Genomic DNA, 17,441 nt, shown 5'->3' on the forward strand with positions numbered 1-17,441 from the left:
GTTAATCAGTGCTTTGCATAAACAGTCTCCAACCTCCAGAGGCAATCAAGCAAAATTCCAGAAAATGTGATTCTGGCAGGCTCTTCAAACTCCCCCCTTGAGCCCCAGCCTTCTCCACGCAACCACTCTGGATCTTTTGTCAGGCTCACATTCTCGACTTTTCCTTATGTCACTTTTGTTTAGCTTTGTCCTTTCAAATTATTTTTTAGTCATTTACACAAAAACCGATCATTCCAATCAATGAGGCAATCTGCCCACTAAAACTCTGGCACTATTTTCACTCTCACTCGGGTACCTCAATGACCCAGTAGAATGCCAAGCCTGATTACTTCCAGCATTACAAAATTACTATCGGCATGGATAAAGGGGCCTCTGTGCCACTACCAGATCTTTCTCATATATTTAACACATTTAAATCTGCGCATTCAAAAGTGGATCCCATCCTTTCTATCACTCCCTGCTTCCAGGTTTCATTTTCTCCCACTCTTGGACCCCACATGAACTGTGCTGTTTATTTCTTATTTCAAAATAAATTTTATTCATGAACAAGCCTTAAATATATAAATACTGAACTTTCCAGTCAACATTATCATGATGTTACTTCATTACTTAATATCAACATCCCATCAGTTACTTTTTTTAGTTACATCAGTTACATCAGTCCCATTTACGAACTTCAAGGAAAGTTATTTGAAAAATTGAATACTATTACCTCTTACAAAGTGAAACCAAACAATATAGGTGACAACAAGGCTTTTTCTCCAGAAGAGCACACTGCCTTATATTCTCACTTTGACAGACAAGATATGGAAGAACTTTCATAAACTCCCATAGCCCCTGATGATCCTGTAATTTCAGTCCTTCAGGAACGTTAACGCATACAAAGCATCTGGCCCAGACGGTATCCCTGGCTGAGTACTAAAGACACGTGCTGATCAACTGGCTGGAGAGTTCACCGATATCTTTAACCCCTCTGGCAATCTGAAGTACCCACCTGCTTCAAGCAGGCTTCAATTGAACCGATGCCTTAGAGGAGCGTGGCAACCTGACTCAATGACTATTGTCTGGCAGCACTTAACATCCACAGTAAAAATGTGCTTTAAGAGGTTGGTGGTGAAACATACCAACTCCTGCCTGAGAAGTGACTTGGATTCATTCCAATTTGCCTACTGACACAACAGGTCCACAACTGACTCCATCTCATTAGATCTTTATTCAACCATGGAACATCTGGACTGCAAAGGTGCATACATTGGGATTCTATTTATCAACTACATCTTAGCATTCAACACCATTATCCCTCAAAACTAATCAATAAGCTTCAAGACCTGGGCCTCCATACCTCCTTACTCCAGTATGAGCTCCAATGGTTATGTGCACATTGAACTGGTTTAACTGTAATGGGCTCTTTTCTTTTCTATTTTTTCCTATTAACTGTTTGATAAAGCTGAAAATGGTAAACACACTTTCTTGATAATTTTATGCGGTGTACGACCTTTTATTTCTTGCCAACCGATAATTGCATATGAGTATTCGCTCAAATCGAGGTTTATTTCATCGGAACATCACAAATTTCCCGTTTGGTTGAACCCCAGATGATACCAACAATAGAGGTATATTGTTTATGAAAGGTGGTCTTCTCATCGTTGAGTCATGTGGCTCTTAGCCAAGTTAGCTATCGAGCCAAGTTTGCATATGAGCCCAGTGAGAGGGTTACATAACTGAAAGGAAACACAGAGCCTGAAGAGCAGGTCTAACTTTGTTTTTAGTTTAAGTGACGTGGTGGTGTAATGACTTATGCCATTCATGTACTTTGTACATATAACCATAATGAATTATTTAAACAACAAAGAATGTCTAATAAAACAATATATTTACAGTATTACTCACATATCACTGATATATTAAATGCATGTTATGAGTAAATCTTTATATATTTTTTAAATGGGCAACATGTGCAACAGAAGAAAATATATTTTGAAATATTTTTAGTTGAGGTGTGTCCATCAGTAATAGTAAATAGTTATGCATGATCAGTTATTTAAAGATACGTTATTGCCACTGTAATATATCAGCTCAGTTAAAAATTAAAATTCAGAATCATTTTGTTTGATTCTTCGAGCAGCACTGTTACAAAATGCTGCAGTCAACCCTGGACAAATGAATTTGTCGATCACTTTAGAACTTTTTTTCTTATGAAACATTGCATAAAGCTTCTGAAAATGGTTGTTGAATATAGATTATCGTGCAAATAATAATCATACCTAATGGATCAAGGAAGCTGATTTTAGTTCAGATCATTATTATTATCCTGTTATATTTTTGTCTCCTTCTACAATGCTGCATCTCACTTCCAGCAAAGGCTTGAGCAGGGTGGAACCTTACTGGTAGACTAACATGAGACTGTTCAGTCTATGTTGACTTCACAACAGAACCATGGTCATCTCAACCTCACTTACAAGCTAGCACATAAGCAGAACTTGTATTTGCACACATTCAGAGGCTGGTTTCCAAGTATCAGCAACTTGTTGAATGAAGTAAACAAGAGTACAAATCTTAGACTTAACGTTCCCAAGACAAGCATCATCTTCCATATATTTCTTACTTCAAAAAATATAGTTTATTCATATCAGTTTAAGACCATAAGACCATAAGATATAGGAGCAGAATTAGGTCATTTGGCCCATCTTGTCTGTTCCACCATTTCATCACAGCAGATCCATTTTTCCTCTCAGCAACAATCTCCTGCCTTCTCCCCGTATCCCATCATGCCCTGACCAGTCAAGAATCTATCAACCTTTGCTTTAAATATACATAAGGTCTTGGCCTCCACAGCTGCCTGTGGCAAAGAACTCCACAGATTCACCACTCTCTGGCTAAACAAATTCCTCCTCATCTCCTTTCTAATAGGATGCTCCTCTATTCTGTGTCCTCTGGTCTTAGACTCTCTCACCATAGGAAACACCCTTTCCACATCCACTCCATCAAGGCCTTTCACCATTCAATAGGTTTCAAAGGGCCATCCATCGCTCTTCTGAATTCTAGTGAATACAGGCCCAGAGTCATCAAACGCTCTTCATATCAAAAGCCATTCAATCCCGGAATCATTTTCTCCTTTAAACCCCCTCCAATTTTAGCACATACTTTCTGAGATAAGGGACCCAAACCTGCTCACAATACTCCAAGTGAGGCCTCACTGGTGTTCTAGAAAGTTTCAACATTACATCCTTGCTTTTATATTCTAATCCTCCTGAAATTAATGCTAATGTTGCATTTGTCTTCCTCACTACAGACTCAATCTACAAAGTAACCCTTAGGGAATCCTGCACAAGGACTGCCAAGTCCTTTTGCATTTCAATTTTCTCTATTTTATCTCCATTTAGAAAATAGTCAACCCTTTCATTTGTTCTATCAAATTGCATTGCCATACACTTCTCAATCTTAGAGGATCTATCCTGAGCCCAACATATTGATGCACTCACAAAGATAGCATGCAGGTGGCTATACTTCATTTGGAGCTTGAGAAGATTTGATATGTCTCTATCAAATTTCTTCAAATGTACCGTGGTGAGTATTCTGACTAACAGCATCACCAGCTGCTTTGAAGGCACCAATGTACAGGATCTAAAAAGCTGCAGAAAGTTGTAGACTTAACCAGCTCCATCCTGAGCACTAGCCTTCCCATAACTGAGGACATCTTCAAAAGGTGGTGTTTCTAGAAGTTGGCATCCATCTTGAAGGGCGTCACCATCCAGGACATGCCCACTTCTCATTGCTGCCATTAGGGTGGAGGTACAAGAGCCTGAAAATGCAGACTCAATGTTTGAGGAACATATTTTTCCCCTCCACACCCACTTTGCAGGTTTTGCTTGACCTTGGCTCTCCATTCCACATGCCTCAACTCTACTGAGCCACAGCTGGACCTGGAGCTAATCCCTAGCACTTGTTTACTGTTTGAGTTCCTTCACTGTGTTACTAATGCATCATTTTAAGTCATCTGTCCTAGCCTAAGGTAGGAACTATAACTTATGTAGCTTTATACTTTATAAACTTCAGGTAATTTGGCAGTACACTCGGACACAGCAGCTTCTATGGGGACAACCAAATGTGTTATTGTCTTTTTAAAACATCTTACGTTTGGGCTATATTATGTGTTTCTCAGTTACTGCATTTATACTGTCATCTTATATGAGCTGCCCCTTGTACCTCGTACCTTGAGCCGTGTATGATTGTTGATATTGCATTTTGCACCATGGGTCTGTATTCACAGATATTCATGTATAGTAGAATGACAATTAAACTTGAACTATCATGAAACTTGAACTATTATAGTTAACTTATGAAAGTCATACATAGAGAGAGGAATCAGAAATTTTCCCCCGGTGTAGAAATGTCAGATATCTGATAATACATCTTTAGGTTGAGCAGAGAAAAGTTTAAAGGAGATATCAGAATCTGGTTTATTATCATGGCATGTGTCGTGAAATTTGTTCACTTAGCAGCAGCTGTACAATGCAATACATAATATAGAAGAAAAAGAATAATAATAATAAATAAATAAATTACAGTATACTTATATTGAATAGATTAAAAACTTATATTGAATAGATTAAAAATCGTACAAAAACAGAAGTAATACATATTAAAAAAGTGAGGGAGTGTTCAGGGTTCAATGTCCATTTAGGAATCGGATGGCAGAGGGGAAGAAGTTGTTCCTGAATTGCTGAGTGTGTGCCTTCAGGCTTCTGTACCTCCTACCTGACGATAACAGTGAAAAAATGGCATGCCCTGGGTGCTCGGGGTCCTTAATAATGGACGTTGGCTTCTGAGACACTGCTCCTTGAAGATGTCCTGGGTACTTTATATATGAGGATATGAGAAGTAACTATTTTACACAGAGTGGTAGGTGCCAGGAATTGGTTGCCATAGGTGGTATTGAAAGCAAATATAAAAATGGTGCTTAAAAGGCATTTAGACAGATACACAAACCTGTAAGGAATGGAGGATTTGGATCTTATACAAATAAGTTTAGTTTAATTTTGTATCCTGTTTGGCAGAGACACCATCAGCTGAAGGGCCTGTTCTTGTGCTGTTCCATTCTATGTTCTACATTCCAGATATCCACTGTGAGCCCCCGATAAATGTGGCCTATTTTCCTCCTTTCAGTGATGATGAAAGAAGAGATAAATGAAGAAGGTTACCATTTCCTTCAGTGCACCAGCAGAAGTACAGACAATCTAAATAAACTGATAGTTGAAAACCAAGACTTCAAGCTCAGCAGTGGTGATTACTGCCCTCCTGAGGGCTTGAGACTTGGATTACCTGGAGGAGACACCTAAAGTTGCTACCTTCACAAAACCCTCCAAATCTACAGGCAGAATAAATGAAACAAAATCAGTGTCCCTTCCAAGATGAAAATCCCTAACACAGAGACTCCAGCTCTTTTTTATCATTTATAGTTGAAGCCATAACACAAACCTCCCAAAACAGGCCAGATCTCAGTCCTGATGAAGAGCCTCTGCCTGAGACGTCCATGAGACCATAAAATATAGGAGCAGAATTAAGCCATTTGCCCCATCTTGCCTGCTCCACCATTTCATCATGACTGATCTAATTTTCCTCTCAGCCCCAATCTCCTGCCTTCTCCCCATATCCTATCATGCCCTGACCAATCAAGAATGTATCAACCTCTGCCTTAAATATACATAAAGGTTTGGCCTCCACAGCTACCTGTAGTAGAGAATTCCAGATTGACCACCCTCTCGTTAAAGAAATTCCTCCTCATCTCTGGTCTAAAAGTACGCCCCTCTATACTGAGTCTGTGTCCTATGGTCTTAGATTCTTTCACCATAGGAAACATCCTCTTCACATCCAAGGCATCACCTGTCCATTTCCCTCTACAGATCTCCTTGACCATGTCATGTTTCCCAAAGTAGGCACTCTGTTTCACACTCACACATGAGAAGAATTTAATAGGAAGGAAATATTCAACATGTCTTCAAAACCTCCTTGAAATTTGCAGCGTCCTCTCTGTACTGCCAAAAGTCAAGAATGCAAGTGAAAACCTCCAGTTTATGTGTCAAGAGCTAATGAAAGATCTGTGTAAATGGCAGAGGGAGCACTACGAAATACGGTGAATACGTTGATTACCCACATTCCCCCTGAAGGTCATAACTCCATTGCACAATTGTCATCCATTGATACCAAGCTGCGCAGAAGTTCTGAACAAGATCCCCTTTAAATTCAACAGCTGCCAAAATTAATTTTTGAAGTCCTCAACAGAAGTATCAAGAGGACAAGAATGTCATTCAAGCACGTCACCGCATTCAGGTCAGTTTTTGTTCTGGTTTTCAGAGTATTTAATATTTAATTTTACAAAGGAGGTGAATGGTGTAATCTTTGCAAGTTAGTGCACTTGTGGCAGGAGTTCTAGAGGCTATTTTGAAGTCATTTCCTCTAGGTAACTTCAGAAGAAAGATTTTCTCCAGTATGTAAAATTAATTGGCAAATACTCCAAGCTAGGACTATCTTGCTAAGATAAAGTTTGAACTTCCCAAAACATTTGTTGTGTTTAATATGATCATGACTCTGTAACTGATATCTTTTGCAATGTCAAACCTCAAACACTTTTCACCCTACATAGGAAACATCCTGGGATAGATGTAGATGTGAATAAATCTACTGTTGTTTAAAGGGCGACACATGCACTAAACTGGTCTAATGAATGAGGTGAAACTGATTACTGACTTATGGAAATATGTACCAATTTTCTTGCCTCCTGTTACAGGTATTAACTCTCAACCATAATGGTAAGTTAGTCACAGAGAGAATCTATTTTTACTGACGAATACCTTTATTGGTTTAGTTAACAACAAACGTGATTATACAAAGTTAAATGCCTATACTCCAATCCAATCAGTTTCCCTGACATTCTCTGAAGTCAAAGATTAGAAAAGGTACTACTTGGGAAAAAGAGTCTACACTGACCAATTGTACCTCTATATCCTGATGAAATTTCCATAGCTTCATCATGGGTCATCCACTTCTTCAGTGGTTGGTCTCCAGATTTGTCATTGCCTATATTCTGAAATCCTCCATTCTTATCTTTTCCCTTATGAGATGAATGTGTTATGTATCAATTTTGTTGGTTCGGGCTCATCTGACTGACCTGTATCAGCTTCTTATTGGATTTGGCCCAAGGAGCCAAACAGTATACTTGTACCTCATATAATTTTGTTTGTTCTTTCTAACACAGACAAATTCAAACCAGCTTAGCTTGGCCAGCCAAACACTAGGCTCAGCCTACTTCAAGTCACAGGATGTTCTTTCTGCAAGCTTGCCATTTTTACATAACCAAATAACCAGTTTCTTATTTGGAAATGGTCCCAGATTTAGCAGATCATCAGAAGATCAGAATGGTAACCTATGCATGTATCCAAAAGAGATGGGGGAGAATTTGAATATTTTTGCATCTGTAATTACGCGGGAGATTGGCACAGAGCCTGTTGAAGTGAGGCAAAGCAGGAGCAAGATTATGGACCCTATACAGATTGCAGAGGAGGAGATGTTTGCTTTCTTGAGACAAATTAGAGTGGAAAAATCCGCAGAGCCTAAGAAGATGTTCCCTCAGACCTGCTGGAGGCAAGTTCAGAAATTGCAGGGGGCCTAGCAAAGATATTTAAGTCAATCTTAGTGATAGGTGAGGTACTGGAGGATTGGAGGATAGCTAAAATTGTGCCGCTGTTTAAGAAAGACTCTAAGAATAAACTAGGAAAATGTATGCTGGTAAGCCTGACATCAGTAGTGGGAAAGATATTGGAAGGTATTCTAAGGGACCAGATATATGAGTATTTGGATAGACAGGGACTGAATAAGGATAGTCATCATGGCTTTATGCCTGATAGGTTGTAACTGACCAATCTTATAGGGTTTTACAAGGAAGTTACCAGGAAAGTTGATGAAGTAAAGGCAGCAGTGGATGTTGTCTACATGGACTTCATCAAGGCACTTGGCAAGGTCCCGCATGGAAGGTTGGTGAAGAAGGTTCAGTCGCTTGGCATTCAAGATGAGGGGGTAAATTGGATTAGACTTTGGCTTTGTGGGAGAAGCCACAGAGTGGTTGTAGATGGTTGCCTCTCTGACTGGAGGCCTCTGACGTGTGGAGTGCCGTAGGGATCAGTGTTGGTTTCTTTGTTGTTTGTCATCTTTATCAATGAACTTGATGATAGTGTGATAAACTGGGCTAGCAAATTTGCGATGATACCAAAATTGGGGGTGTAGTGGACAGCGAGGAAGACTATCAGAGCATTCAGTGGGGTCTAGACCAGCTAGAAAAAATGGACTGAAAAAAAGGTGAAATGTTTAAAGGGATCATGAGGGGAACCTGAGGGGAAATTTCTTCACTCAGGTGGTGGTCAGAGTGTGGAACGAGCTACCAGTGCAAGTGGTGAATATCATTTTGATTTACACATTTAAGAGAAGTTTGGATAGTTACATGGTTGGGAGAGATATGGAGGGCTATGGTTCCAGTGCAGGTTGAAGGGGCTAGGCAAGTTTAAATAGTTTGGCATGGACTAGATGCCAAAGGGTCTGTATCTGTGCTTTAGTTTTCTATGACTCTATGCCTCTGAAGCACATTGTGTTCACTTTAAAATGCTCTGATTAAGCTATCCCTGAGCAAGAACCAAACAGTCTCAGAAAATGGCAGCCCCCACTGCTTTGACCACATGGCAAGAACAAAGACATTTGCTTTGTCTGCTTCTACTGCCCTTGTCTCATTCCTGTTCACTGATTTTACTTCTTTTTGGCCAAGACCCCTAGCAAAACTCACAAGATTTTGTCATCTGTCCACATTCCCTGGTACCTTTGTTTAACCTGAACAGATTAGTTATAATGGCTGCAAGTGACTAACTTTACTTCAAAGTTCTTAGCTACTCCTTCTTATATGCTGTTGCAATGTTTAATGTTCATGACTGACTTTTCTCTACTCAGGACACTGGAAAACAGTCAGGTATGAGGTCATGAATTTATAGAGAGGTACAGCATGGAAACAGGCCCTCCACACTGACCATCAACAATCCATTTATACTAATTGTATATTATCGTATATTAGTCGCATTTTTTCTCCCCACATTCTTATCAACTTTCCTGACATTCTGCTCCTAACCTATGCATTTGAGGCAAAGAGTGTTGCCCAGGTTTTCTGTGTTTTGGATGTGGACTTGGGCTGTAGACCTTTCTCGGTCTCTTATATTCTGTGTTTTTTTGCCCGATCTTTCTTTTGTGTGTGTGGGAGGAGTGATTTGGTGGTTGATCTGCCTTTTCCATTTTTGTTCATTTTTTTGTGCAGAAGGAAGGATTCGGGGGTTGATGTGCCTATTCCATTTTTTTAGGCGTATGCCTGCATGTGTGCGAGTCTGTGCATGTGTGTCTGCCTGTGCGTGTATGTGTGCCCGTGTGTGTCCGCGTGTCTGTGCGTGAATCCGTGCGTGCATCTGTGATGATGTCTTTTTCATGGCTTTTACAAGGCGCTGAGCAAGAGAGAGACTGTGTGGCGCGCCACTCCTCACACAGACATTTTCACAGTATTTTCCCTTTTATTTTACGAGGTCGAGTTGCGATCTCGACACTCAACCCGACACGGATGGAAAGCATACTCGGGACAGACCCGACTAGATTTGCACCCGGGAACCTCCGCTCCTGGGTCTGGCGCCGATGTCGTTGCGCCACCAGCCGGCCCGTCCCTATTCCATTTTTGTCATTTTTTTTGGCAGGGAGAAGGGATTTGGGGGTTGATGGTCGTGCTGCCTTCTTTTCTTTCTTGGCTTCATAGCTACCCAGAGGAGAAGAATTTCAAAGTTGTATACTTTGATAATAAATGAACCTTTGACCTTTGATAAAGTCCTAACCTATTCAAATTTCCAAGTCAAGCTGATATGTGACTAGGAACAAGAGCTGGAGGGATGTACATTTGGGAGGGATGTTGACATAGCATGGAAAGTGACACAATGAGCACAGCAAAGTCCAAAGTGATGACAAGGCTAAGGTAATGATGAGGAGTCAAAGAGGGAAGTATAACCATATAACAATTACAGCACGGAAACAGGCTATCTCGGCCCTTCTAGTCCCTGCCGAACACTTACTCTCACCTAGTCCCACCGACCTGCACTCAGCCCATAATCCTCCATTCCTTTCCTGTCCATATATCTATCCAATTTAACTTTAAATGACAACATCGAACCTGCCTTAAACACTTTGCTGGAAGCTCGTTCCACACAGCAACCAATCTCTGAGTAAAGAAGTTCCCCCTCATGTTACCCCTAAACTTTTGCCCTTTAACTCTCAACTCATGTCTTCTTATTTGAATCTCCCCCACTCTCAGTGGAAAAAGCCTATCCACGTCAACTCTATCTATCCCCCTTCATAATTTTAAATACCTCTATCAAGTCCCCCCTCAGCCTTCTATGCTCCAAAAAATAAAGACCCAACTTGTTCAACCTTTCCCTGTAACTTAGGAGATGAAACTCAGGTAACATTCTAGTAAATCTTCTCTGTACTCTCTCAATTTTATTGACATCTTTCCTATAATTTGGTGACCAGAACTGTACACAATACAAATTTGGCCTTACCAATGCCTTGTACAATTTCAACATTACATCCCAACTCCTATACTCAATGCTCTGATTAATAAAAGGGATGGAAATAACAAGTGCAAGATAGGCTGGGATGAAGGCTTGAAGTCAACAAGAATGATAAATTAATTGTTATAAATATTGAGGGATAAATAGTGAAACTGTCTTGGATGGACCATTTAAAATGAAAATATTCAATGCGAGGTGATGGGGGTGGAGCAGGAAGAAATGATCCAATAAGAGTGCATGGTATTAGTTGGTGATAAGGGATAATCGACATGACAATGAATGAAAGAAATAACCCTGCCTATAATGTTAATATATTGGAAACTGAACTTAATGTTCACATGGCAGTCATTCAAGTGTGTGATGTTGCTGCTATCAGCTCATGGATTGCAAAGATTTTCTCCAAAAATGTACTAGATTCAAAGGAAAGATTCAGAGAGGTGCCGAAGTAAATGTTTCACTAATAGAATCATGGTGAGACAGGAAGAAAAACACCGGCATAAATCACTTCCATCTCACCCATGATGCAAGAAGGTCAGTAAAGAAAATGGGACAGCTGGAGTGACAGCTTCTAAGATGGTTGTTTACATTTATAGGAGGTCAAGAGAGGCTCCAAGGGAAGTTGTAGACATATCGATGAGGGAATCAAGCTTGGGACATGACAGAAATGTCAGAACATTGAGGAGAATTAAAGGATTTTAAACAGTGAGAACCCAAAAGCAGAGATCATCATTCAAATGGGCTCCCATTTATGTTATGTTTCATTATTTTTCTAGATAATTAAATTATCTTAGTTCAACATGTTAAGTAATCTCAAGGAAAAAGTGACATCAGAATTATTGATGGGTTTTGGAAAACTGTCAGATTACTCCAGCCAAAATTATGGCAGATGGAGTTATTAGTCAAAGGCATGTAAATTTATATTTATGTTCATCAGTTTCCTTTTTAATGTGATAAACACAGGCCAAAGTAGTAAATAATCGATTCACTGTCAGTGTGCTTAAAAACTTCCACAACAGTAACTCAATAATGCTGAATCAAATTTCATTCTTTTGGTTCCTGATGCTATCTAACATCTCAAGACAATCAAACTTCTTGCACTTTTTAACCTTCACCTTCTTTTAAAACCTGCAGATTTATCAGTACATGTTTGGAGTCACTTTATTTCAGTCTGTGACCTTTAATTTATTCTCACACTTAATTGTTCTCTTTCTTTTCAAAGTAGCTGCCTGTTGTCATGTAATCTTGACAATCGTGTTTCACAGTAAGGAAGAAAGGAAAGAGAGTAACAATAATCTGTCATCAGAATCACTGTCAAAGCTTCTTGTGTGAATAGCAATGTATAATCCAAAAGTTTAGGTGAAAAGTCTTTTGCAAAATCTAACCCTAATTTTGGTTAACACAAATTTTGGTTGTTTTCTTTTAATAGTTTAAAAAAATAAAGCAATACTGTAAGGAAGAGTTATATTTAATAGGTGCAAAAAAGTTGAAGAAGGAACCTGATGTTATAGATTATATTTATTTAACTAATGACAAAATAGAAAGATGATCTCGGAAAGCTGGATCTGTACTTTATTCAGTTCCAACCTCATTCGAAATGCCTGTACTGTGGGAAGTTTCCTTGTAATTATGGTAACTGAACCATTAGCTAACTGAATGCAAAGTAGCAGTGATAGAAGTTCTAACCAACACCCAACTAGCAACAGTGTCTGATACAACAGTGGATAATTCTAGAAATGGCCATTTGTGACTCTAAGCAGTGGGGTACTATCGAGAAACAGTGTATCAAATGGATGAAGTATGCTGGAATATCCAACAAGATCCAATACTTGGGGTGCGTTTTACTTAAATCACTTTGCTAATATCATCCAGTTAAAATGTCTATCATTTGCTTTTTTTTGTCATTCATAGAGATTTGACACAGTACATGTCCATTTTATAAAAGATATGGAATCTAGAAAGTTACATCAGAGAAACAGACCCTTCAACCCATCTAGTCTATCAGCATTGAAATCGCCTATATTCACCTGCATCCAAACCTTAACCATCCATACCTCTAGTATCCATGTACCCATCCAAACTTTGAAACGTTGAAATCGAGCTTGCTTGCACCACTTGTGCTGGCAACTCGTTCCACACTCTACCACTCTCTGAGTGAAGAAATTTCCCCTCATATTTCCCTTAAACTTTTTACCTTTCACCCTTCACCCATGACCTCCAGTTGAATTCACACCCGAACTCCGTGGAAAAAGCCTGCTTGCATTTACCCTGTCTACGTGCCTCATAATTTTATCTTCCTCTATCCAATCTCCTCTCAATCTTCTACGTTCCATGTGCCAATATTTGTTACCAAACTGAACATCTTATTTTTGTTTACAACAGCTTTATGATATAATTCACTATGAAATGTGTGAGGTCTTATTTCATGAGTACCTGTGGATAGAAATTCATCCTCAGCCATTTGCATTCAAGGAGAATGAGGCAACACTGATCAATGAATTCCTATTCCAAACCTTGATCCCATTTGAAACTGGAGATTGAATTCCATCCCACAAAATTTTAAAAGCAGGGTTCATCTCATAGCTTGCAATATATTCCATGTGTAACACAAATGACAAAGAACAAATGTCTTAGTTTTTCAATTCATGATATAAAAATGACAGCTATGTAAAGTCAACAAAGGTGTATCTGCTTTTAACACCCATCCACCATTTTGAAAAAAAACTATTCTAGCATCATTTTACCAGTTGCTGAACATCAAGCAATGTCAACTAAGTTTTAATCACAAAACAAAATCTTGTTTCTTTTTTTGGGGAATCATTAGCAATAACCAATATGAATCAGGGAACTGCCATCAATAATACCATATGAAATCAGAATATTGGTTACAAGCTCAAATTAGGCCAATTTGATAAAATACTTCTCTCTTTGGTAATCATGATAGTTAAGTTAAAAGAATTGAGACTGGTCTCAATTTAATGCTGAGGTAACGTAATGGCACATTATAGTAAAAAAAGACAAACCTCCAGAACCTTATCAGTTTGCAGTAAAAATACTAAGTGAATGCAATCCTTAAATAGTTTAGACACAGTACATTGATTGAAAGAAAAGGAACTATTCAGACTTACAATGGTTTTAAAAAGGGCAACTATCTCTTAATTCTTTCACAGACATCAATTAACTAAAAAATTGACATTTTTTAGAAATATAAATTTCCACATTCACTTGATCTTATTGGTGGTTGAATTCCATACTGATGCTACTTTTGCTGCAACAGGTCACATTTTAATGTACTTCTTGTTTTTGTAAATTGAACATTATTAAGAATTCACCTCCAGTCCTTAAAATATAATAATCTTTTATCAGCTATCCTACATAGTTTTTCTCAAAGTTTTTGCATTGTTTAGTGTGTTTTACTGCAGCTACTTATTCATGTGGAGATAAATTCTGTGTGGGAAGAGATTGTTACTGATTGTTACACTTACCTCCCTGGTCATGTTGCCTTCTATCAAGTGGTAGAGTGGAATAATACGGGTAATCTCCAGCAACACAGGGGTTGGACTGGTCTGATCCTTGCCTTGTCGGTGGCAAAGATGGCATGAAGAGGGGCATTGCCCTTTCTCCTCACACTCAATCTCCACACCAGTTATAGGTTGTTCATCTGACAGCATCTGGGCACCCAGTAAACTTGACAGATAGGAAATGAATGGTATTGATTTGATTATCTTCTTGTTTCCCAATTCAGTTGTTTCTGAAAGAAAAGAAACAAAAACAAATATTAAAGCAAATGGGCTATAGCGAATGATTTATAGGGTGCGGTGAGGAATTCAATGTGATATGGCAGTTCATGATTTTACACAACTGAACTTGGAGACTGCTGTATGAAAAATCAATAGGTATTCATTTGTCAGTAGTTATATGAAGAAAGACAAGTTGTAAGGTTATTTTCAAATTAAGTAAAGTACAAGTATTAAAACTTACTCAACTGAGAGATGATGTATAGGAAGCAGTGTAAAAAATATTTCCTATGATTTGTATGCTAAAGCAACTGCCAAGCATTTTCTTACACCTTTCAGAATCAGGTTTAATATCACCGGTATATGTCTTGAAAATTATTGTCTTTGTGGCAGCAGTGCAGTGCAATACATAATAATAAAGAAGAAAAAGGTGAAGTGCAGTCAATGTGTGTGTATATATAAGTAGTGCAAAAATAAAAATAACAAAGTAGTGAGGTAGTGTTCATGGGTTTAATATCCATTCAGAAATTGGCAGAGGGGAAGAAGCTGTTTCTGAATTGTTGAGTGTGTGCCTTCAGGCTTTATTTGAAACTGCTTTTCACCTGAGGTTTGACGATAAATATAGTTTATAATTACATTTCAAATTATGGCAATTGGGAGGTGATGATGAAACTATAGTGGGACAATAAACATGGTAACATGGACAAAGTAATGTTGACATAACAATTTGCAAATTTAGCCGGATTTATAAAAGCAGTGGAATGCACTGTGCAGATATGGTACTATTGTGGATTGTGTTTTATGTTAGCATAAATGTAAAATTAAAATATGTAGTATCAAAAAGTGATTCTGTGATATGAAAAATAAATGAATGTAACTCAATATCAATGGCTTCCAGTGGATACAGAAGAAAATAAACTGAAGAACATAAATTTATGGTGACTAGTGCAAGAAGAGTGTGTTAGTGTTCCTGACTTTTCACTGTGCAATGACTGGAGATGGTTGTAGACAAGTCAGCACCTAGCTGCTTAGATTCTTCACTCTACCACTTGTCTGGGGCCTACTATTCCCTTAAATATGAAGATCTTTCAGAAAGCAGAGCACCCTTCCTCTGGTTTAGGCAGCAGCTTGCCTCCCTGCCCATGAATCAAAAAATTGGTAGTATACCTAACAATGTTGAAAATTAGGCCTTACACTTCCACATGACAATTGGTTGCAGATTTCCTGATTGTGCTCCAGAGTCTCCATGGCCATAAGCAGAGAACACTTACATTGAGGGATCTACCACAGACCTGCGCCAGCTGACAACAGTCCCAGGAACAAGAACAGTAATTTGAATGGAGAAGAATCGCATCAGAGTAAAAAGTATGTGTCAAATGTACGTGATTGTTTTCAATTTTTTTTGTTTTTCAAGAGGTTAAATCATTCTACTATGGAACTATGGATTTAATTTTCATTAGCTCTTGAATATATTTTAGTGTATGCCAGAATCACGGAATTGCTTTGACAGATGGTTCAAACTGGTTGTCTGATCAGTGGAGACTTATGCTCAGAAGGCAGGACCTCACTGTCAGATGTTAGTCAATTTTGCGTAAGAAGAAAACTCCAGAGTGGAATTAGCAGGTAAGTGGTTAGAGGGCTCAGGTGGACAACTGTTCTGCAGATATTTTAACAGCAATGCTAAAAACATTGTACAAGAGTTGGAAGAAGAATTATTATAAGCAGAACAAAAAACATAAAATTAAATAATTGTAGGCTTAATATGAAAGACTGACTGAAAAAGGATACGGTAAAACCAAAGTTGCTATTCTATATTAAAACTTTGACGTCAGTTAGTCTAGAATTAACAAGTAAATTGCAAAGTTATGACATTGATTCAGACTTTAAACCTCAAGTCTGTGTTTATAATGACTCCATTAAGAATTATTTGAAAATGTAATGATCTTCCAAGATTTAGCACTTTGCCTAGTTAAAGCAGAAATCAGCCAGTAATAATGATTCTGTGGTTTCAAATTTAGAACAGATCAATGTGCTAGAAATACTGAGATATATATTCAGCTTTCTATCCATGCATACAAATTTGGTCTACATTAAAGGCAGTCAGTTGAAAACCACAGGGTTATATGCGAATAGCAAATAGAACGTCTACGCTGACTTCATCAACTGTGTAGTAAGGCGGTCGAACACTGCTTCAAGAATACTTTACCAAAACAAAATTTAACCCTCACCCAGGTACGGCAAGTGGATAATAGTCAGTTCAAAAGGATTGAATTTAATGAATGCAATTAAGGAAGAGATATAGAAAGGTTTAAGGGAGGGATTTTAAGAGCAAGATAGCTGAAGACATTACTGATAATGTCTTAATCAGTTTTAATGGAGTGATTAAAACTGGGGATGAACAAAAGGTCGGAAATAGAGGAGTGCACTTACGTTGGAGGTTTGCAAGGCTCACGAAGCAAAGACTAAGGCAATGGAGAATTGGTAACAAGGCTGAGAATGTTTTAAAAAAGAGACATTGCTTAACATAGAGCAGCTGTAGTACAGAAAGTAGAGAGTTAATATGCAAAGTGAACTTGAATTTGAGTTAAATCAGAATATCCATAGCTCTTGATATACCAAGTATTCTATGGCCAAAGTCATACTTTGCTTTACCAGCAAAAAGTTACCAAGTTTCATGGCATACTAAGAAATACATCCGTTGAAAATGTTTCATTGCAGACAGAACATTCTGGAGATACTCAGCGAGTCATACAACACTGTTGGAGAGAGAAACACATTTAACTTTTAGGTGTTTGGCCTTTTAACAGAACTCTTGATATGTCATTGACCTAAAACATTAACTTTTTCTCTTTCCAAAGATGCTGCCTGATATGGTGAGCATTGACAGTATTTTTACCTTTCATTTCAGATTTCCATTATTTGTAGACTTTTGCTATTCATGGAAGATTTGATTTTTTATTATACTGGGCACTCATAAAACTTTACTCCAATACAATGTGCACAAGATCCCAGGAGAACACCAAATAACTATGACAACTGGCTATATGTTTCCATCAGAGTGTATTTC

General features: G+C 38.3%; 1 protein-coding gene across 4 annotated transcripts in view; it reads right to left on the reverse strand.

Annotated features, from left to right (window-relative positions):
- LOC140186350 (astrotactin-2-like) overlaps positions 1-17,441 on the reverse strand; it is a 1,795,681-nt gene that overhangs the window by 533,809 nt on the left and 1,244,431 nt on the right. For all 4 annotated transcript variants that reach the window (XM_072240512.1, XM_072240511.1, XM_072240510.1 and 1 more), the window contains one exon: positions 14,123-14,388. In XM_072240512.1, coding sequence (XP_072096613.1) covers positions 14,123-14,388 — 266 coding nt within the window. The remainder of the gene's footprint in view (positions 1-14,122; positions 14,389-17,441) is intronic.

The sequence above is a fragment of the Mobula birostris genome, chromosome 22 (assembly GCF_030028105.1).
Source record: "Mobula birostris isolate sMobBir1 chromosome 22, sMobBir1.hap1, whole genome shotgun sequence".
Classification (NCBI taxonomy): domain Eukaryota; kingdom Metazoa; phylum Chordata; class Chondrichthyes; order Myliobatiformes; family Myliobatidae; genus Mobula; species Mobula birostris.